At 37.3% G+C, this 23,419-nt stretch overlaps 1 protein-coding gene across 2 annotated transcripts; it reads right to left on the minus strand.

Moving 5' to 3' along the window:
• Positions 1–5,744: 5,744 nt before the first annotated feature.
• Positions 5,745–23,388, minus strand: N6amt1 (N-6 adenine-specific DNA methyltransferase 1). Of its 2 annotated transcripts, none has more exons than XM_005002495.3 (6): positions 23,170–23,388; positions 21,241–21,327; positions 20,019–20,109; positions 15,335–15,418; positions 10,758–10,899; positions 5,745–9,627 (listed from the first exon to the last, which is right to left on the minus strand). In XM_005002495.3, the coding sequence occupies exons 1-6, from the start codon at positions 23,367–23,369 to the stop codon at positions 9,521–9,523; spliced, it is 711 nt and encodes a 236-aa protein (XP_005002552.2). In that variant the 5' UTR covers positions 23,370–23,388; the 3' UTR covers positions 5,745–9,520. The 2 variants fall into 2 exon arrangements, with proteins under 2 accessions (XP_005002552.2, XP_003467230.1); XM_003467182.4 differs by having other exon boundaries at positions 23,210–23,379.
• Between the last annotated feature and the right edge of the window lie 31 nt (positions 23,389–23,419).

The following is a 23,419-nucleotide window of genomic DNA, read 5'->3' on the forward strand; positions in this document are numbered from 1 at the left end:
AGGCAGACCATGCTGTGTTGTTGCTTCCTCTCCAGCAGAGAGGTCAGGTCCTTCTAGTATGGGTTTCCTTTTAGTGTGTGTTTATAGTTTTTCTTAATTCTCCTGTCACCCCCTTCTCATGACCCCACTTCACACATAGGTCACAGCAGCTAACTGTTGGCTTTTATTGCTTTTGCTGTTTTTTGCCTGCAGTGAATTGTTTCTTGTTTGTGGTACCCTCCTGCCATGTCTTCTTGCCTTGGAGCCAGTCAATTATGAACTGAAACATCTACAAACTGTGAGATAAACCTTTGCTTTAACTTTGGATGTTAGGTATTTTGTCTTAGGAATGAGAAAAGTAACTAAGAAGTTATGGAAGAATTGAACAAGTGTCATAACTTGGATCTTAGCTGGTATGACCAAGTGGCTCTTTGGGCTGTCACATCTGATCTCAAGGTTCTATAATTCAATTCTGGTTTTTTTTTTCCAAAACTACATAACATTTTTGTAACAAAATGTTACAAAATCCTTGAAACTCCATGGATTTTTCTCTTTTATGAAAATTCCTTCAAAAAGGACTTGATAGAGCAGGGTGTTAGGATGAGAATATTCTATTTCTGGTAACTTTGATGATGTCTCTCTTTTTTTTTTTTTTCCCTGCCCATTTCTTTTTAAGAAAAGACATCAGGAATTTCTGTGTGATGTCCAGATTTAATAGAGATACTTGAGACTTGTAAGAGACCTAGTCTGTTTCCATGGCTCCTAAATTCATTTGCCATTTTAAAAATAACATTGGATATTCTCAGTTCAGCATACCAAAAGATGAATATGAGTTTGCCCACTGCAGAATATTTGGCATCTAGGAAAACACCAGATTCTAAGAGGCTGGTGTCATGGAGCCTGGCTGGCATTGCTTTTCATTGTTTAAGGTCCACTAACAAGCAATATCTGTGAGCATTTGGAGAGTAGTATTCAAAATGTATTCTGGGCATGGACCTGTGTCAGACTGCGGAAGCATAGCCATAGGTTTCTCTTTTACCACCTCAGGGTATTAAAGAGTTTGGATTTCAGAGGGTTATCATAGCAGGGAATGGGAAGCTACACTGGGAAAAGGAGGAGGAAGCGATTTTTATGTTGTACCGTTAAGATTTTTACCTGTTTGTTGATCTTACATCTTGCAGATTTGCTGAACACTTTTGTTGCAGTAATTTTTTTAATGTATTTCTTAGAATTTTCTAAGAGTTTATTGCCTTGCCTTTTTCTTTTTTTCAAAGCTGTGAAACAGGGTCTTGCTGTGTAACCCACGCTGGCTTTGAATTGGAAGCAGTCCTACTTCAGTCTCCCAAGTGCTTAGGTTACAGCCATGTGCCACCACTCCTGGATAATCTTGCTTTTTAAATCTAGGTGCCTTTTACTTTATCCTACTTAACTGTGTTGGCCAAACCTCTAGTGTTAAATGAAGTAGTAAAAACAGTCATCTTTGTCTTTTTCCTGATCCTGGTAGGAATCCATCCTTTCACCACTGTGGTGTGAGCTGTGGAAGATGCAGTAAGGTTTAAAGGTGAACTTAGCACAAGACCCAAAGATGCTTCAACTAAGTCGGCTGGGCTTCTGTTTCTCTGATGCAAGGGAAGATAAGCTATTAGGACAAAGGAAGGGCTCTAAGGGACTAGAATTCTGGTGTGGGCCATGCTTTGAGAAATTGTTAAAGCAGTTTCTTATTCTCAGCACTTGGCATTTTCACTGATGATGAGGTCCTGGGATCTGTTATATGCATTGGAGGAGCGTTCTCAGGATCTCTGGTTTCTGTTCACTAAATTCATTGTGCCACCTCAGTTGTCACAACTACAAATGTCTAGGCACTGCCAAGTGACATTTGAGTACAGTTGGCTCTGGTTGAGAATTGTTGCCTAAGAATATGGACTAAACAAGCACTTTAAATAGAAATATGTGAACCACATGTGTTAGCTTTAACTTTTACTAGTAGGCACATTAAATATAAAAATAGGTGAAATTAATTTTAGCACATTGTATTTAACTCAGATTATCCAAAATGTTATTTTAACATGTAAGCAGTGTGAAAATTATTAGCTACGTATTTTACATGTTTTTTATATTAAGTTTTTGGAATCACTTAAATTTTATATTAAATTATACACTTAAATTTTATATTGTGTGTTTTGAATTTATAGCAAAGTTCAGTTTAGATATGAAATTTTCATTAGTTACGTGATCTGTATTTAGGTTTCAGAAAATGTACAGTTGAAAAAGTGAACTAACACACCCAAGTCTAAAAACCATTTAAAATTTTCAATAACTGGATCATGTCCACTTTCACATTTAAGTTAATATAATTTAACTACAAGTTTTAAATTCATCAGTTACACTTCCACAGTTCAAGTCTCAATAAGCACATATGGCCAGTGGCCTATAGTATTGGCTAGTATGGAGCTAACTTTATATATGTGTATGTACCTATGAAAAGAAGATTAATGATAATCTAAGGAAAGTACATGAATTCATGTATCCATGTACAAGTATTTGTATTATTACCTGTTTTCAGTTCTTTCGAATGTATCATACATAGGAGTGGAACTGCTAGTAATTCTGTGGTTAACATTTTGAAGCTACTAAACAGTTTTCATAGCATCTACAGTACATATTTCCACTTAGCAGTGTGAGAGGAGTCCAATTTCACCACACCAAATGATACTTGTTATTGTGCGTTTAAAAATTATAGTCATCATGAATATGAAATGGTATCTCATTGATTTGAATTTCCTTAACCACTAGTATGTTATTTTTTATTATTTTTTATTTATTGGTAGGTACCACGGATCTAACTCAAAACCCTGTACTTGCCAGGCAGGTGCTTTGCTGCTGAACTATATCCCTCGGCCTGTGACTAGTATATTAAACCCTGTTTTATTTATACATTTTCTTTTGAGAAGTATTTATAAAGCCCTCTGTCCATTTTTAAGTCCCATTTTCTTGTCAGAAGTATTTCTGTATATTGTGAATACTAACCTGAAATATACTTTTAGAAAAATGGTACTATTCTTTAATTTTCATATATTTGCTATTTGTATTTCTGAGAAATGCTTATTCATCTCAGATGCCTATTTTTGGACTGGGTCTTTGAATTTGGAGGGTCTGAATTTTTCAGTTCTTTATATGTTCTAAATATTAGTCCTTTTTCTAAGAACAGCTAGCAAAAATTTTTCCCCACACTGTGAGTTGTATTTTTCTCTGTGGGTTCTTTTACTGTGCCAAAGCTTTTTAATAAGATCAGATCCCAGTTATTGATTCTTTGTGATAGTTTCTATGTGATCAGGGTTTATTGTACTAATAAATAAAAACAAAGGAAAATGCAGCTAAAAATAATAAAGCAATTATCTTTGGGATGCATAAAAAATACATTCTTTTGGGAAATGCTTTTGGGAACTCAGGTTTGGGTCTGAATGAAATAAAAACAAAATATGGTTTAAAAAATTCATCTCTCTTTTGCTCATGAGGTCCAAATCAGTTCAGGCCTGCTAAAGAGTGCCTTTACCATCAGGGATCTAGTTTCTTCTGTCCCGTGGCTCTATGGTGTTTCCAACTGTGACTACTTCATGATCCAATCTGAGTGCTCAAGCTCCAGACATTTTTTTGTATTTTTCAGTCAGCATAAAGGAAGAACAAGGAAACTGTGTTCCCTTGCTGTGAGGATATTCCTTAGCAGTCAAACAACTATTTTACTAACATTCCATTGGGAACAGTTTACTCCCATGCCCTCATCTGTCTGCAAGAGAAATGCGCAAATGTATGCCCAGTTAGTAACTTCAGTCAAAAATCCAGGCATTCAAAGATTAGTCTGATGGTTTTTTTTTTCCCCTTGGTACTGAGGATTGAACTACTGACCGGGCAGGTGCTGTGTGCTGAGCTAAATTCCCAGCTCCTACCTAGTCTGATGTTCTTTTAGACATAATTTACTTTGTGCTAGCAAAGTGAACATTAATTAAAAAACAGCTTCACTCTTTTTGAGCATTCTTTTATTCAGTGTTCTTTCTTGGCTGATCCCGACTCAACAGCTTTTGTATTCCCAGACCTGTAAAGTTCTTATCTTTCAATCCCTAGGTCATCATTTTCTGTTCATTTCCCTCTACTTTTGAGCTTTCAGCTCTAGGCTATTGTATGTGAATTAGTAGTTGCCTCAAAGAGAAATCAACTGCCACATATTTGTCTCACATATAGGACTGTCTTAATTCTTCAAAGTTTTGTTTTTTTTTTTTAATGCCGGGATCAAACGCACAACCTCATGCTTGCCCCTAGGCAGGCACTTACGCAGCTGAGCTAAATCCTGGCCCGTTCTTCAAATTCTTAATGCTTTGGTAACTTTCCCAGTTTATCTCCATCTCTGTTTTATGGTGGTGTTTTTCTGAGACAGGGTCTGACTGTGTAATTCAAGGCTGGCCTTGAACTTTCTATGTAGCCCAGGCCTTGGAACTGGTGGTGATCCTCCTGCCTCAGCTTACCAAGTGCTGGGACTACAGGCATATGCTATCACACCTGGCTTGTTTCTGTGCCTGTAACTAAATCTCATTTTTCTGCTAAAGTAGCCTGATAAGTCTTGTCAAAATAAAAAACCCCACAGTTTGGTTCCAATGGAGGAAATGTTGCCTAAATTACTCTGTGACACTCAACCTCATTTTTTTCTTGAGCTTGTAAAACCTTTACAGCAATGATATATGAACATAAAAATATTTTAGTATTTCTAGCTGAGCACTTTTTGGAAACTTGTACCTATCTCAATCTGTGTAGGACTTTGAGAGACATTTACTCACGCGTGAAATGACACAAGGCTGGGATAAAGCACTGAGCCAGCTCATAGCAGGCTCTCCTCCCTTTCCATCTGATCTCTTCTAGGATACTGTCTGTCTTGGTGTAGGGATTTTGTTATGTATTTTACTTGGATTTTAATTTAGGCCTTTTACTTTGAATACTTGGTAGTCTTTAAAACAATTTCAGTTCACAAAAGACACCTTTAGAAACTTTATCATATTCAATTTGCTGCAGGGTAAAAAAACAAAAACAGGAATTAGTACTTGGACTAAACTTTTTTTTTTTAGCCAAGAGCTACCAGTCTCTTTATGGTAGACTGTACGGCCCTACAAAAAAAGGCTCCTTAAGGGGTGGGTATCTCTTATGTCTAGCCTCTCTCTTTTCCCTCAGATAAATGTATTTAACATTGGCCAGTATACATAGTGGTTGCCTGTTAATTAGCAGTGATACTCTTAAATTCCATACCTAATGTTTACTGTATCCTTTCCTTGAAAACGGTTTAGCACAGTGGTACACACCAAGGCTTTTCAGGGGTGTTGGTTTGTTTTAGGATTTGTTTTCATTTTTGGTTGTTTTCAGACAGGGTCTCAGCTGTGAAGCCTAAGCTGCCCTTGAACTCATGGTTCCCCTGCCACATGCTGCTCAGTGCTGGGGTTACAAGCATGCTCCTCTGCACCTGGTTTAAGACCCTTCAAACAACATGAATATGTTTTTTTCCTCTATTTTTTATATATTCTTTCCAAAACGTGGTCTTACCATTTACTGACTTTTCTTAGGCTGGTTTCCTTTTCTTGCTGCTTTTACACATATGTCCTTGTTCTTTAGAACAAAGATGTAACTTACACATTCAGTTTTACAACGTTGAAGTTGGGAACACCACAACCTTTGGAATCCGTAAAGGTAATTTGAAATAGTGTATGGGTGCGATAAAAGATACACAGTTGTTTAAATTTTTAAAGTTTTATTACAGTAAAAGACATTGCAATTAATTCTCAAAATGCTCCCCCTCGCTTCACTTATCCTTATTGTTGTCACTTTCTGAAGCAGTTCTGGAAGTAGTCTTCTGAGTTTGAAGTATGATAATAAATATACTAGTGAGTGCCATCCAACAGAAAGGCAGGCTTGAAAAACATTCACTGGATCTGGCACCATGTGACTTCTGGCTCTTCCCCCAAATCAAAATGACCATAAAAGGTAAATATTTTGAATCCATTTAGGACATTAAAGCAGTCACGGTAGCACAGCTAAACAGAAAAGTGGCAAGAATAAGTGAAACTAGTACATATTGAGGGAAATAACAGTAATGTATCTTTTGCTATAATTTAAAAATTTAAATATTTTGATTATACCTAATACTGAGAATCTAGTAATGTCTAACAAGTCAGTTTTTTTTGGCAACTGACTGGTTCTCTGTTCTTTGAGTCTAATCTGTCTTTCAGCCAGTAAATCATTAAAATTTATTTTACTTTAGTTATTACTTAGAAAAGTTTTAGTGACTCTAGTGACATGGAGGACACATTGAGTCACTATGGAACTTTTCTTTCATCGACTTGTCTACTATATAAAAATTTTTTCAGTGATCTCATATAAAAAGGAAAAAAGGAATAGAATTTATGTCAACTGCTATCATTCTAGTTTGAAAAATGAGAAACAAAATAACGCACAAGAAAGTGCCACAAATAAGTCTCAACTCTTGGCGTTTCAGTAAGATTTTAAATGTTTTGCTTAATAATTATCCATAAATTAAAAATTTTTTATCAATTGTGTTTGCGTTAGCTTTGCTTTGCTGTGACGAAATGCCTGAGATCAACAGGAGGAGGAAGGATTTATTTAGGCTCACAGTCTCTGAGGTTTCAGGCTGTATCTGTAGGGTCCACTACGTTTGGGCCTGTGAGGCAGAACATCACAGTGGGACACACATGGCAGAGGGACCTGCTTATTTCACAGCTGCAGGAAGTGGGGACAAGATCCCAGAGTGCCCTTCAAGGGCAGATCTGTAATGACCTACTTTCTCCAGCTAGGCCCCACCTTCTAAAGTTTCCAATATCACTACCTGTTGATGGCCTCCAACACATGGCTTTTAGGATGGATATTTCAGATCCAAACCCTAAGGATGTTCTAATAGATATTATGTATCTAATCTCACTTGTAAACACCCTCACAGACCCCAAAACAATATTTAAACAGCTATCTGGCCACCCTGTGGCCTACTGAAATTGACATACAAAATTAACCACCCCAAGCCAATTTGTCATTAACACACATATCCCTAGATCATGCTCAGTCCCCAATAAACCATTCTTAATCTCCAATAAAGACAATAACAAGATCATAATTCCACCTAACATGACAGAACTATCCTGCCTACAACTGAAAACACAGTAACTCCTTTTCCAGAAGAGGTAAAGTCTTTAAGAATTCACTCTTGCCCCTTGATACCCTAAAATTTTAAATACTAAGATGTAAAATTAATGACATATGCTATAAACAAGTTGATACAAATTAATGATAGAGAATTATATAAAGCAACACTTGTATGTACACAAAGTTACATTCATCGGGAAATAAGGATGACATAGTCCAGGTACTTAAACTTGATTTAAACCATGTAATGTGCACTAGACAATGCTGGTTCGGCTTTTCAAGATGTTAACACCTAGCTAATATGGTAACTGTCTTCTGTTCTTCCTGGCCAGCTGCTGCAGGACGATAGGGAGCACAGTAAGGACAGTGAATAGCATTAGCATGAACCTGCAGCCATGTCTGGTGTGAAATGAGCTCCGGGATGAGAAGCGATGCTGTGTGGAAAACTATGGTGATGGAAGAGGTTTAAGTCCACAGATGGTAGTTTTGGCAGAAGCACTGCATGCTGGGAAGGCAGACAGACATGGGAGAAACTACCACTCAAGGCAATGGTGCATTTCAGAGGCTCAGTGCTGATTTTTGCTGCTGTCAGACTGCATACTCTGAAGTAGACTTAGCCATATCAGCCCCTGCAAATAGAAATCCACATTGCTGACCCCATGCATAACTTCAATCTCTGTCACCATGGCCACTTTTTTCCATGAACCTACTGGGATATCCGGACTGGCTTGAAAAGACATTGGCCACTATTGGTAGAATGAGTCATCAACTTAATTAAAGTCCTCTGCTGAAGTCAACCATTAATAATTATTTCCTTTGCCTATGTAGAGGTATTTAGCCATGCCTCTTTTGCAAGTGTCTGTCACCAAATTTCCCATCATATCCCTTCCAAGTCCCTGACCATGAAGCCAAACTCATTTCCCCTCCAAAGTGAAAACCAGGTGCACTGCTCCGAGTTCTGCTTCACCACTTCACCACTGTCCTTCAGGAGTGTCCAGAGAGGGGCTCTGGTGCCAGAGTGTCATGTGTGAACAGGACTGTAGGGTGCTGTCAGCTGAGCAGGAGGCCACCTCCCACAGGTGCAGGCTGGGAAGGTGAAGGTGGTGTGGCAGAGGAAGGGGCCACTTTTTTTTTTTTTTTTTTTTTTAAAGAAAAGTCAGTTTTTTATTGATTTCATACAACTATAATTTTCCCAGGCTCTGCTCTGCTAATAATGGATCTGGTAACTGCTGATAAATGGTCAGTGGTTAAAAGACTTTATATTGTTCTTTGGTTCCTGAGTTCCAACTACAAATCTCTTGAAGTTGACAAAATGGCTCACAGCACAAAGATGTTCTGAAAAGTAGGAGGTAGTGATCTTGTTCAGTTTCTCTGTCCTGGTCTCCGTTTGGAATGAGATTTGAAGTTGAAGTTCATTGACTCAGTTGCTTCTGCAGTACAAGAGCGAAGCAGCGCCTTTCCACAGATAAAGAATCCCTGGAGGCTGGAGGGTCTGGGTGACCTGGGGGGGAGCAGCAGGAAAATCCTGGCACAAGATCGTCCAGGATTCCGTCTGACTTTCCACGCACTGCAGGGACTGTTCAGGGAGCTTGCAGAGAGGCCACTTGTTAGTGGGCTTTTGAACCAGGGCAGGTCAGTTAGGGAGAGAGAAGGACAGGAACTGGGGACAGGAGTCCTGTGAGAATAGAGTTGTTAATCATAGCAAAAGCAGAGGATTTTCAACAAAACAGTAACTCAAGAAAAGTTTTATAATTATTCACCATGTACCATGCACTGCTGATAAAAGGATTAAAAAAGTAGAAAATGTAGTACCTGTCTTGGAGAATTTCAAAGTCTCTTAACACTTTTTTTATGATTTTAAATTTGTCATTAGTACATCTGTACATGATGAATACATTCACTGAGGGGAGCTGGTACACACATCGTATAAAACCTCCATAACTTGCTCTTTTCCAGCAATGATATGTCACAGGTCCCTTCTACTCCTCTATAAACAGACCTGACTTGTGTTTAATGGCTATATATTCAGTGAGACATAGTGTACTTCATTTTAAACAATCTCCTTCCTGTTTAGAAAGATTCCCTGGTTTTTCTGTTAGAACTAGTACTGAAATGAGTATCTCTTCATATATCACTTTATATATAAAATTAAAGTTATAAATATACTACACGCATTTGTACTTGCACATGTACAGTGTATTTTTAAAAACCTGATTCCCAGTGAGGGACAAGTACCACCTTCCCACTTCTTTCTTGAAAACAAATTTCTGGTAAAACTCCTTCCAGGAGAAGATACTTCAGTTTCAGAATATGCAGAAAGCATTCGGTTTGCAGCAGTCCTTGGCACACTTCATCAGCTCTTGGTGAACTTAAGGACTGACAGGCTTTCCTGACCTGCCTGTCTGGAAAGTGCCGTGGTCCCGTGCAGACCTTTTGTCTTCAGTGTTTTCAAAATTTCTTCTAAAAGAGAATTAAAAATTTTTTTGGAAAGGTTAAATCTAGTATCATTTGGTCATATGTAAGATTACTAAATATTTTAATATGATAAACACAATTTAAAAATTAGTTTGACAAAATAATGTAAATCAAGTAAAGTAAACGTGAACTTCAGACAGATAACACTGTACTCTTCAGCTGTTCCTGAGCACTGAGGGTTGTAATCAGGCTGGTGGCTGTGGCCGGGTTTGAATGGTAGCTTACTTTGGGACAAACAGAAATGTTAACTACAATTGTTATTACCATCAGTGATAAATTCTTTAGTGGCTTGGCCTAATCCTTGTTCTATACCCTTCCCTTTGGATGAAAAGGTCAAGGAAGGTATGGGCAAAGATATGGGAATGCTGTCAGTGAAAGCCAATGGGAAAGAAATAGCTTATTTCTTAGGAATAAAAGCAAAATCTTTTATACATAAAACTAAAAACAACTAAACCAACAAAATGCACAAAAAAGACAGAAGGGAAGAGAAAGAAAAAATAACAAGAAAAGTAGTAATCATGATGATTGTAACCCGGGGAGCTGCGGATAGAAAAAAGATACTAGTTGGTCAAGTTATAAAGTAATGTGAAAGCCACGATACAAACATCTATGTAATCAGAGTGCTTACATGGTAGAATTTCAGGTGAATTAGAGTGTGTAACAGAATTGTCAAGGCCATGAGTAGAGAAAAAATTCACAATGTTGAGGGTGAAGTATTAGAAGAAATCATAGCATTTGTATTTGAGTAGTAGTTTATAGGTAGAAAAACTGTACTCCAAAAAAGAAGATAATACTTCTATTTTTAATTTTGGGGTTTTTGAGATAGGGTCTCACTATGTAGCCCAGGCTGGCCTCACATTATTTCAATCCTCCTGCCTCAGCCTCAATACTGGGATTACTGGTGTGCACCACCACACTTGGCTGAAGATAGTATTTTTAAAACCAAAAAAAAAAAAAAAAAAAAACCACCTAAAAAATCTCTCTTTTGACATGCATTTCTGTACTGTCAGTTATTAAGTTCATAAATATGTTACTTTATCAATTACAGTCTTTTACATTATTAACTTTTGTTTTCAGCAAAGTAAATGGTTAAACAATAAGCTGGATTGAATTACCTGGGTTATTTTCTTTTATGGTAACTAAATAGAATAATCCTCTTGGGGAAAGTAGATCTGAGGCTAGTGGGAAGAATCTGTCCATGACTTCTCGACCATTTCTGCCGCCAGCCCAAGATGCTTCTATTCCATGACTTCCTACCTGTGACCAATTACAAAGACAGTTTCCCTTTGGCTTAAGTCTCATTCAGAGCATAGATCACCTTGTTGACAGAGAACATCACAAGGTATTTAGTATTCTACTGCTGGGAGAAAGCCTGAATTGAAGTCCTACAATTTCCTAGTTTCTGGGATCTTGGGCAAATTAATAATTATCTTTGTGGATTAGTTTCTTCCTTTACCTGTGTAATTAGAAAACTAATAAATCAGTCTGGAAACCAATGCCATGTGCAGGTCACTGCTGGCCTTTCCTCGTGAGTCAGCGCCATCCGTGGACTGGGGGTAGAGAGAACAAAACCACAACAGCAAGCAAGCCCAGTCTGAGAACCAGCACCACATGTGGGCCATTGCCGGACTGGAACACACAGACCCCAGCCCTTCCTGTGCACAGGCTGGCAAACAATAGGTACCCCCACTACACAACAACCCACTGTAAGCAACAGGCTTATCTGGAGAAACACAGGCCTGTGATGATAGCTATGGAGGTGAAATGCAGGTGGATACCTGTGGTGTTTTTGTGTTGCACTAACATTGCAGGACTATGGCCAGTGGTCTGATCATAGATTCAGAGGATAGTGGTACGCAATGTGGCATTTAAGGGGGAATCTTTCTGAGGGTTGCAGCCATTGTTGATTCCTTGTAGTCTTGTTTTGGAAGTCCTATTATGGTTTCCATTGTTTTGTTGGGTTGTATTTTATTCTCTTTTGTTTATGTCAAATCTAATGGCAGGAACAGTTGTCTCAAAGATAGTAAGATATATTATGGTAGCAATTTTGGATTTTCTATAGGCTTGTTTTGAAGCCCTTTATTGCCTTCATTGTTATGTTTTTATTGTTTCTATTCTGTTCTGTTGACTTTTACTATGTCTGAAATTATCTGCAGCTATTTTGAAGACATCAAAAGGCATTATGGTAACTATTATTGATTTCATAATGTTTTGAAGTGCTGTATTTTTTTATACTGGTTTGCTTTGATTGGTTTATCCTTTTTAAAATAAAGAAAACTAACAGTTAAATCTCTACAATTAGAAAAAATTATAAAAACAATTATACAATTTCAAAAACATTACACACACTAAGAACTTAATAATAGTCATTACTATTAATAAAACGTTTAAATTTAGAGACACGAGTGATTTTATACTTAGCATAGAAGAATTAGAAACAAGCTTGTATTAGAATCTATACAGAAACGAAATTTCAAAACATCCCAATGCATTTGGCTTTTTTTGTATCACTTGAAGTAGGAAACATATGTACCTTTTTAATGAACCCATTTAATATATAAAAGTACATTCAATGTTTTCCTTCTAAATTTAGTTTAGAATCAAACTCCATGAATTTATATTAAAAATCTTTAGATCACTACCATTATATATTTAAAATTAAAGAATACTTTGAAGAAATCAGTCAAAACTAACTTCAACTTTGACATAACTATTTTCTTTTTTCGTCCACACCTTTGTCCATATTTTAGTTTATTATTTATATGTAATCAGGCCTTCTGCTTTTATTCCCTTTATACAGCAAATATTTCCCAATTTTCCTTTATATCTGTATCTATAATCATATGCACATATAATTTTACAAAGAAGGAAAATGTTTGTATGCATGTTTTGATCATCTGTGCACCCCAACCTCTATACCCACAAGTTTTTCTTTAACCATGTTTTACAAAGTCTGTATTCCTACTTGCATCTTGCTTTTCTCATGCAACTGGTATCTAATGGAAATCTTATTTTCTCTAGTATAATTCTAATTCATTCTTTTAATGACTGTATAAGATTTTATAGTGGAAAGTATCATTTTCTTTAACTGCTGTTGGCATTTACTGTATCTGGTTAATTTTCTTTGACTCTAATTCTATCCATACATCTATCATGCACTCCACTCATTATAATTTTCTACAGTGCTAGTCATACTAAGAAACTTATCAATTCTTTTCTTTCTTCTTCTTCTTTTTTTTTTTTTTTGTGAAAACTTTTGTCTGGGATTTCCCTTTCCTGGTACACCCTTTGTTTTTGTCCTTGGATGAATTCCCTCTTCTGGGAATTCTTGTAGGGAAGTCTTCCATTTCTTGTATATGCCCTCCCTCTGGAGGAAACCATTTTCTGGACAATTCAACAAATGAGATTGTCTGGCTTGCCTTTACCAGGGTTGTCTGGTCCTGTCACTGAACATGGATTAGGACTCCTTTATGATGTAATTCCCCAGGATGCTTGGCCACATTTATCTGCTTAGACCAGACATGGCCTTTCAGAAACATCATTTGCACCGGGCTCCCCAAAGATACTCAGGTGTGCTTTTGTGCTTCCTCCAGGAAGGTCACGTGGCACCAACCAAACTCTTATGGGCTTTTAAAGGGTGGTTTCTGTCTTCAGAAAGGTGCGGGCCTGTTTGGTGGCTTCCTGTTTGCCTATCAACTATTGTGTCCACTCCTGAGTTGTTACACAAGCAAAAGTTGTTTCATGTTTTCAGCTGCACAGCAAATATAGCCACAGCTTTTCGTAAGTACAAGTCCCTGTGATTTGTGTATTATGTCTCCTGTCTCTATCCTCTCATCTTTTACCTTCATGACTTCCTCTGGTCTACCTGCATGCTCTGTATACTTAAACACCTCTTTCATGTGGTTTCCAAACCACTGAACTAAGTCTTGACAGTGATCACATGCTCTTCTAATTCATTTCCTAAAGTTTTACTCTATGGAGGGTTTTTAAGCTCCAGAATATTGTTCTTGTGTTGTATTTTAACTCTCCTCTTTAGCTAATTGCTCAGCTCATGATAACCCTCATAATGGTTCTCTCCAATGGGACTGAAAACTGGAAGGCACTGCCTATGCTCAGTCACCTACGTGTCCTATGAGTGTGAGGCCCAGGAAATACAGTTTAGAGCTAAGAACGCAGCAGAAAAGGGTGCTCATTTAGACCGCCATGTTCCTTGAACTGCCTCTTCATTCAGAATTGCAAATCTGACATGATTTTATTTATTAATTTTTTTGGAACACTTTATGTAATGATCACATTCATCATAAGGAATTTGTATCTATATGTGATATAACTTGATTCTTTTGTTTTTGTGATTTAACTGTCTTCTGCTTTATATACAGGTTCACATTATTTGCCATCAGAAATAAAGATGTGATAAACATTTTTATAAACTTCAACTTTTATTTTACTGTTGACTTTCTTAAATTAGGCCTCGATGGCTGAGATTATCAGATCACAATATTTTTATCGCTCTCGATATTCTCACAGTGCTTTCCCTAAGAGTTTTAAATTGCATTTCCTTCATGCTATGGTAGAAATCTCTCTCTCTGAAATTCTTACGTTGGAAACTCACTCCCCAAACTCATATTTAGAGCTACTCTGTGGTGGGTGTTTGGGAGGAAAGTAGAGTTAGATAAGGTTGTAAGGGTAGAGTGCCATGAAGGGATTAGTGTGTGAACCAGAAATGAAAGGAAGCTCAGTTTATGAATATTTTCCCACTCCTGGTATGTGCTGCCCTCCACCGTCCTGTAACATAGCAAGAAGGCCCCTCCAGATGCCGGCACTTCAGTACTGAACTTCCCTGTCTCAGAACTACGAGGAATACATTTCTTTTCTTTATAAATTACCTGTCAGTGGTACTTTTCGACGGCAGCACCTTGTTATTCACCTTGTGGCAATATCTCCCTTCCTTCTCACTCAAGTTCCTACGTCAATACAGCAATGGCTTTTTAGTTGTCTAACTGTACCAGTGGTGATAGCAGCCACATAGATGTGTCCCATCTTGGCAGAGGTGAGTGTAATGATTGTCACCATTGCCAAACAACAATCATCAGAGAACAAAATCAACACAATCTCTGTCATCAAACTTTGCCTGCCTTGCTCTTCCTGGGAAAGGTTTAATATGGTTTACCTCTTTACTCTTAAGATTTAAAAAAATCACATATTTCTACAAATTATTTCCCTTAACTAAAATGAGAATTGATCTTATCTACTTTCTGGTAATACCTTTGAAAGAAGGAAACTTGAAATTTCCAGAAAAAATCCCTATGTGAACTTGTGGCTAAATAAATAAATAAATACATACATACATACATACATACATACAGGAATATTTTGCCTTATAAACTTACTATTCATGATATAAGTTAGGTAAATAGGTACATAGATACATGAGACATATGAATATATTAATTTAAACACCATAGCCTGATTTGGGGGAGGATTTTAAGGTCAGACATGAATCACAATTTGTATTCCGTAAGTTACAGGCTCCTTTCTTATGTCTACCAACAGTGTCTGAATACTGACAATCAGGACAAAATCAGAGCTGTTTGTATTAGTAGCAACTGATTGGTGCCACATGATAAAGTTAATTTTATTTTAGAAACAAAACAGCTGAAAGGATTAATAATTAGTTTTGTTGTAGCCTTACCTCTTCAGGTGGAGTCACTACATAGGGGGGATTAAATACCAGAAGATCAACTTTTTCCTTCAATCTTGGTAGCAAGCCTTTGACCTAAACATATTAAACAACACTAAGTGTTAAGCTGGACAGTGATTTAAATAACTAATAGATAAATCTTTAGACATACTCTACTGGGCTGGAGATCTAGCTCCGTGGTGGAGTGCTTGCTTAGCATGCATGAGGGCTGCATGTAATCCCAGCATTTGAAACAAAAATACTGTTTTCCGAAACAAATGCATTATAGAGCTGTACTTCCATACAGAAACAGACATAGAGTATTAGTTTCACTCAGATGAACGTTATTATTTATCACAATAAACAAATGCTCAGCAAAGACTCTGCGCTTCAACAGCACACAGGTGTACATTCGGTTTATTTTTAGAAGACAAAATAGGAGGTGAGCTTTTTTTCTGTAGCACGCAGCTGGCATAGATTTGGACAAAAATGCATAGCTATGCTTGCTGACTTAAATATTTATTCCTTCCAACCAAGAGAAATGTTTTATGAAACAAATCTAAAGGACAGAGCACAGCAGGAGACAAAATTTCGTCACTTACTTATAAAGAATGAAATGTGAAAGAAAAAAATTGCTGAATATACTGGTTTAGAGACAACAAAAACAATTGTTTGGTATTCTCTTTTGAAAAACCTGAAACTGGGTACAATTTTCTATTGAACAAGAAGAAACTTTTTTTTTTTAAAGAAAGTACATTTAAAGTGATGTGCCATTAAAGTATTCCTGATTCAATCAAGTAACTACTTAAAAATCATGTTTGATTTCATCATTATGTGCCTTCAGAGAAAGAGTAAAGTAAAAAGTGGTTTTCCTTCATCATTCTCCAGACTGCTTCCTTTAATTTATCCCCAACTGACTTTATCCATGATTCCATGCTGTTTCTTGAAGTAGAATATTAAAGTGCTGTGAGGCACTATGCAAAACGTTAGTTATCTTATTAACAGTTTAGTTTTCCCGTATCTGCAATTTGCTACTATTGTGGGAAATTGTTCTTTAAATGTATCTTTTTGTTAAATGAATTAAATATAAAGGGAGACTTTCCCACTTACTATTTACTCTGTAAAGGGAAAATCGGTATTACTTTCTGGAAATAAAAATGATTCTAAGAATAAACGCAATATAGACAAAAAAATTCTATTAGGATTATGCTTACCAATTTTGGAGTAACCAGGATCTCCTTTCTGTTAAAGGAGCATTTGTAAGGGGGCTGGGGATTTAGCTCAGTGGCATAAGCACCTGCCTTGCAAGCAGGCAGTCGTGAGTTCGATCCCCAGTACCGATAAAAAAAAGAAAAAGATTAAAAAAAAAAATTAAAAAAAAAAAAAAGCATTTGTAAATTTTAAAGAAAAAGCACTGGTGCTGGCACATGCCTGTAATTCCAGTGCTCCGCAAGATACTGCAAATTCGAGCCTAACCTAGGCAATTTAGCAAGCAAGTGAGATCTTATCTCACAAGAAAAATAAAAAAATAGGGAGAAGGGGAACGTAGCTCACTGTGAAGCCCTGTGTTCAATTCCTAGTACCATGGGTGTATGGGACAGTGGAGGGAAGCACCCTAAATTGAGAGCTATTCGAACATTTACATTTTGTGATTCAAGGTCACTCAGTAGCAGTCACACTGCCTAACGATCACACCTATCCTGTGGCTACTTACAAAAATTCATATGCAACAGACTCTCAGAATTTCCATTTACCCGGGTTTTTGTAAGCAATTCCATTTTAAGCAAGCTAGTAAGCCTGTTAAAACTGGACTTCAGAAAGAGCAGGTTAGTCATATTTTTGAGATGACGCAGCACTGTACTCAGTTATAGCAGTGGAGTGAGGGAGCACATTTGAAAATACCAAAAGCTTTGTTTGCAATTCCATGAAGAACTTAAATTTCTTACATGGTAGGAGAAAGGAACTCCAAAGTGTAATTTTTCCAGAAATATTAAGGACATTAGAATTTGTTTTGCAACTGTTTATGATGGGCCCTGAGATACAATACACTAATAATCTCTGTAGTACTGGATTTTAAGTAAAAGGAAAAATTAATAGTAAAAAGCAAACAATTTAGAGTTAAAGCTGGTTTTAAATAACAAAGTTATTATGGAGTAGACATAAATTCATAATTACTGACATCTCATCCATCCATATTTAGCTTTTAGATATTTTTACAACCTTGGATTATTTCCAAGAAATAAGCAAAAAAGGCCTCTTGCAAAAAACTTTAAATCCAACCGCAGAACACAGACTTTACTCATAGCTCCTGGATCTTTATTTAAATACAACTCAAACTAAGTTGGTTATTCAGTTTTCTTCCACATAGCACTTGAAAAGTTCTATGAAGAGAAAAAAGGGGAAGAAAAAAACCTCAAAACCACTGCAGAATTCAACCATTTAGTGTAATAGTAAATACACTTTAATACGTATTAATCATTACTGTACATAGAATAATTGCTATTGATGAAAAAATACAAGGTAAATCAGCTGGACATGGTGGTGCGTGCCTGTAACCCCAGCACTCGGGAGGCTGAGGCAGGAAGATCATTGCAAATTCAAGACCAGTCTGGGCTATAAAGCCAGCTTCAACTACATAGCGAGACTGTCTCCAAAAGACCAAAAAAAAAAAAAAAAAAAAAAAAGTAAAATCATAGGTGGGCATAGTGGCTCACTCCTATAATTTCACCAGATTGGGAGGCTGAGGCAGGAGGATCCCAACCTGTATAACTTGATGACTTTTAAAAGAGACTCTGTCCATACAAATCAAAAAAAAAAAAAAAGCTGATGATACATTTCAAAGGCTCTGGGATCACTCTCTAGTACCACAAAACAAAAATAAACAAAAACCGCTCCCTCCCCCAGGGCCCAAAAGGTAAAATTAGGTTTGCTCTATATTAAGTATATAAAGAAGTACACAGTATGCTTTTGAGACCCAGAGCCTCATGCAATGCAAATACCTTAGCACTGAGACTAATGTATACTTTCAAAGACCTGCTTCTAAAACTAAAAATATAATACATTGGAAATGTTACTGTTTAAACAGGTAAACTCAGCTACTCAAAGCAATTTTATTACAGTTGTGAAAAAATGGATGTCCATGTCCTGAATACAGTCTAATGCAGAGTTTGAAAGAGTTTGTTGAAAAAAAATTTTTTTTCGGTTGTTTTTGAGACAGGGTCTTGCTCTGCAGTCCAGGCAGCCTTGAGTTTACTATGTAGCCCAAGGTGGCCTTTAACTTGTGGTGATCCTCTTGCCTCAGCCTCCTGAATGTTAGGAACTACAAGTGTGGGCCATCGTGTCAGGCTTTAAGAATTTGTAAAGTGAGTAGCGTCACGGTCAACTTTAAGTAATCTTGCCATGGTCAACCACCAGCCATGATAGCTATGGGATTTCTAGATTTGGATTCAGAAGCTCTAGATTTTATCATTTGATTAACTATGTGGTTTTCAAAAATAAACTTCATCTCAGCTTCTATATCTGTTTAAAAATAGGCATTTATTCTGAATTTATTATCTAAAAGTCTTCCTGTTCTTTCAAAAATGTATTTAATATTAATAATGAATGTACTAAGAAAATGAGTTAAAAATTTTAAAATTAGCCCACCATGTCGTGTAATTCACATAATCCAATAAAATCATCTAGTACTATGAAAATTTCTTTTTGTGTCTTTGGCTTAATTTCCTTTTGAGCTACAAAATAATCTGTCAATTTAAAATAGGAAAGTGATCTATCCTTACTAATGCAGGAAAATAATACAGATCAAGAAGTATGTATTTCTTTCGGCCCCCTCGTCTACGCTATTATTACTTCACTTATAAAAAGATATTACATGTTTATAACTAAACCAAAACCCCACAAAATTAAAGGTTTTTCCAAGTCTTACTAGCTCACTGTGAAGGCCCTATGTTAAAAATACCTTAACAACTGCAACTTAAAAATGCATGATGTGGCTGGGGACATAGCTCAGCAGCATAAGTGCCTGCCTTGTAAGCACAAGGTCAAGTTTGATCTCCAGTACTAAACAAACCAACAACAATGAATGATGTTAGCTGGACAAGATGGCACACACCTGTAAACACAGCACTTAGGGGGCTGAGGCAGGAGGACTGCTGCATTTTTGAGGTCAGCCTGAGTTTAAGAGCAGCCTGGACTACACAGAGACCCTGTTTGGTAGCTGGGTGAGGTGGCTCATGCTTGCAATCCCAGCACTTGGGAGACTGAGGCAGGAGGGTCACTGTGAGTTTGAGGACATGCTGGGTTACAAAGTGAGTTCAAGGTCAACCTAAACTGCATAATGAGATCCTGTCTCAAAAAGACCAAAAAAAAAAAAAAAAAAAAAAGATCCTTATTCAAAAAAACAAAACAAAAATTAAAAAAAAAAAACCAAAACATGTATAATGTTAACTTCTTAAAATAAAATTTCCTAGGTGTCAGCTTGTTGCTTTCACCTGCCCATGACCTGTTCCTCCTCTTTGTTGATTTCATCTTCTTGACTTTGTTGGACACTGTGTCAGTCAAGATCTTACTTGTGTATAAGGTGTACTGTCTGCAAATCAAAAGTTAATTATTAAAGTTTCCTTGACCTACAGCATCTAGACTCGTAGTTTCCTGGAACAGGGAACTGAGCACTATGGGGCAAGGATGACTGGCTCACCAAATCCGTAACGACTGGCTGGATGTGGACTCGGTTACAGCGCGCGGTCTCCAGGGTACAAGCTGCGGCCTCCGGGTTAACATCAGTGCACCTGTAACCAGAATAGAGTAGAAACTACGTCCTGTGCCCACAAGGCAAATCTGTTATGGGATAGTTCATGGAGTGTTCTGTGATTTCTACTCAAGACAGGAATCACAAAGAAGAATGGTTTAATAGTGAGAAAGAAAAAGAGAACAAACATTTACTGAAGTGACAAAAGACAGTTATACTGAGCAAGAGAACATACATATACATGCACACATCTGAAGGAATTTATTTAACTATTATACCATGAAGTTCCCAAAAATGAAATGTAAAAAATGTAGATATGAAAATGCTCACAAATGAAAACACAGGAAAAAAAATCCCAAAGGACACATACTTTGATTATATGTGGTAAACTCCATTGGTGAATTTTAATTTTTTTCTCAAACCTTCTATGAAGAAATTTAACTTTCCATTTTTTTGATAGCCAAATTATTTCCCAAAAAAAAGAGTCAAATCTGGAAATGATCTAAAAACATGTTGTTTCTAGACGGAACCATTTTGACAGTGAAATCATAATTCTTTTTTTTTTTTTTTAAATTTTTTTTTGTCTTTTTTCATTTTTATCGGTACCAGGGATCGAACTCACGACTGCCTGCTTACAAAGCAGGTGCTCATGCCGCTGAGCTAAATCCCCAGCCCCGTGAAATCATAATTCTTTGTCTTTTTTTTTTTTTTAATCCATACCAGGGATCGAACTCTCAACCATGTGCTTACAAGGCAGGTGCTTATGCAGCTGAGCTAAATACCCAGCCCCAAAATCATAATTCTTAAGAATGCATAATTTGTGGTCTGGGACTATATTTACACCTTCAGATACCTATCTATTAAAACAATTATTTTGTTCAATCCGACTGAATCTCTCAGTGGATGACTAGATGAATTAGTACATACACTGGGGCCTTGGTATTGACTGTGAATTGATTCTGGAATGTGTGATAAGTACCAAAAATGATGACTACTAAAAATACTGCTTTGGCTGAAAGGAGTTGAGTGGCACTGACAAGTTCTAGCTTTCACATCAAGTCTCAAAGAAATGATGATCCTGGGACACAACCTTCAAGACAAAACATATTGAGTATCAAAGGTGATGCGTTTCAAGGCAGCCTAGCACCAAGATGTTACTTGTCTTACTTACATGTACAAAGCTTGAGGGCCTATCACAGACGCCAGAAATGCAGACACCACGCCAGACCCTGACCCCACTTCAAGGCATATTTCCACTCTTAAAAAAACCCAGCAAAACAAATTATTAGTACACTAATATTAAAGTACAATTTACAGGAAATAACTCACATGGTAGTTAAAGTGCATTTCTCCAACATCAATACTCACAAATATAGGAAAACACAAATTTGACATTTTTAAAAATTTGTAGTTTTGGGCAATGAGTGTGCTTAATACTGCATAGCCAAGAACTGCTAATATTTTCGGTGTCCAATATATGGTAAATTCAGTTACATACTGCAATAGGGGAATGTCTTAGTTTCAACAAAACATTACATAATATTTATGAAACTGTGTTAATTTTGGGTTGGGATAATTAATATGAAGGACATTGTCCCTTCCCACAGAGTTTTTCAGTATGTCCTAAAATGATACTGAATTATTACAAAATTTATTCATGAAAGAAGTTTCTCTAGCATTTTTAAGTACTTACTCTTGGTAAACCTAATGATGTGTTTTAGGAAAAAAACTTCCCGTATTCTAATGATTTAGAGTAGCAAAGAAATTCCTCTCTGTACAGCTTATGCTGAATCAAGAAACTGAGAATCTGATCTCACAACGCTGAAAATCTGAAATACTACTGAATAAAGTCTTCACTTTGAAGTTTTATTTTTCAACTAAATGTATTTCCGTGCCTATAATCTTATACATGCAATAAAAGTACCAATAAGTCTTATTACAAAGGTTGGCTTTGATAGAATTTAGGATACTTCATAGCACTGAACTCAAACTACTATCTCAAAAAAACTAGTTTCCTAAGGTTGAAAGTAGCTCACACATCTGACAGTTCTTTAAGGTGGTATAATAATGTGAATTACTAAGAGGCTTCTCTTTAAAAATACCATAATCTCATAAGTAATATGAATCCCAAGACAGGAAGTATCCACAACTTACAAAAATAATCAGCTCCTTTTATAGCATATGTTGCAATGCAATTTGTATCTTTCTGGAATATCTTAAAAAGAAAGACAAATTATAAAACAGTACTGTTCAACGCTATATTTCTGTAAATTCCAAATTTCCAACTTCTGTGATTAAAACTAGTTTAAGAGTTGGAGAATTTCATACGTGGAAATAATTTGACTAAGAATGAAGTGTGAACAAATGCAATATAGATCTTTGAAACCGGAGGGTTGTTTGTTTCATCCTGAAGAAAACCAGTTCATGTCTTATTCAACAGGTCTGACCCCAAAAATTGGTGAAAAATTAGTGTAGGTAATTTTGTAATGATTAAAAATTTATGGTAAATACTTCAAACCAAGGGACTAGATTGGACTGTACAGGCTAATTACAGGATGTTTACATTAAATGAAAAATTCATTTTCTTAGTGGTACCAGCCACATTTTCAGGGCTCAAGCGCCACGTGCGGCAAAGGATTGTTGCTACAAAATATACCGAGTGGGTTTTAAATACTCCCGCGCTCCATCCTGACCTTTCACTTGAGTGCCCTTCCGTTACTAGAGGATGCTTGTCCCGTGCAGAGTGAACCACAAGATGCCACATGACTTATTATATTCATTACATATTTAATGTTAAAATGAAGCAATGCATTATTTCGTTTCCAAATGCATATCACACTATCGCAGCTCTTTTGGATAGGTACTTTTTAAACAGCTACAGTACAGCGAGGTAGGGAGGCACGGGGCTCAGTGACACTGGCGGGCAGCTAGATCCCTGGCACCCTGGTCCCCAGCCCTGGGGTCCGCGGAAGGGCGGACAAATCCTCCTTCCCGGGTTGTGCTGTCAATCACCGGAAAGCGGGCCGACCCCGCCTCCTCAGGCCCAGGCGGTCACGGTCTTTTCGTCGGCCTTCTGCCACCGCCTCTCCAGGACACCCACCCAAAGCCCGCTCCTGCAGGGGCCCACGCCCTCCTCGCACCCCGCCAGCTCGGCCGCTGCCGCCTCCAGTGCGTCCAACAGCAAGAACGTGTCCTCCGCGGGCTCGTACACATCGCTGAAGTCGCCACGACCCACGTGCCCATACAGCGGGGTCCGAAATCTGGAGCCCGCCATCTTTTTCTTCGCTGTCCTACGCGCATGCGCCAGAAGGGCGCACGCGCTCGGGGGTGGGGCAGAGACGCGAGGCGGG

This window comes from Cavia porcellus, unplaced genomic scaffold (genome assembly GCF_034190915.1).
Source record: "Cavia porcellus strain 051 isolate PalLab524CR breed Dunkin Hartley unplaced genomic scaffold, mCavPor4.1 scaffold_7, whole genome shotgun sequence".
Taxonomy (NCBI): domain Eukaryota; kingdom Metazoa; phylum Chordata; class Mammalia; order Rodentia; family Caviidae; genus Cavia; species Cavia porcellus.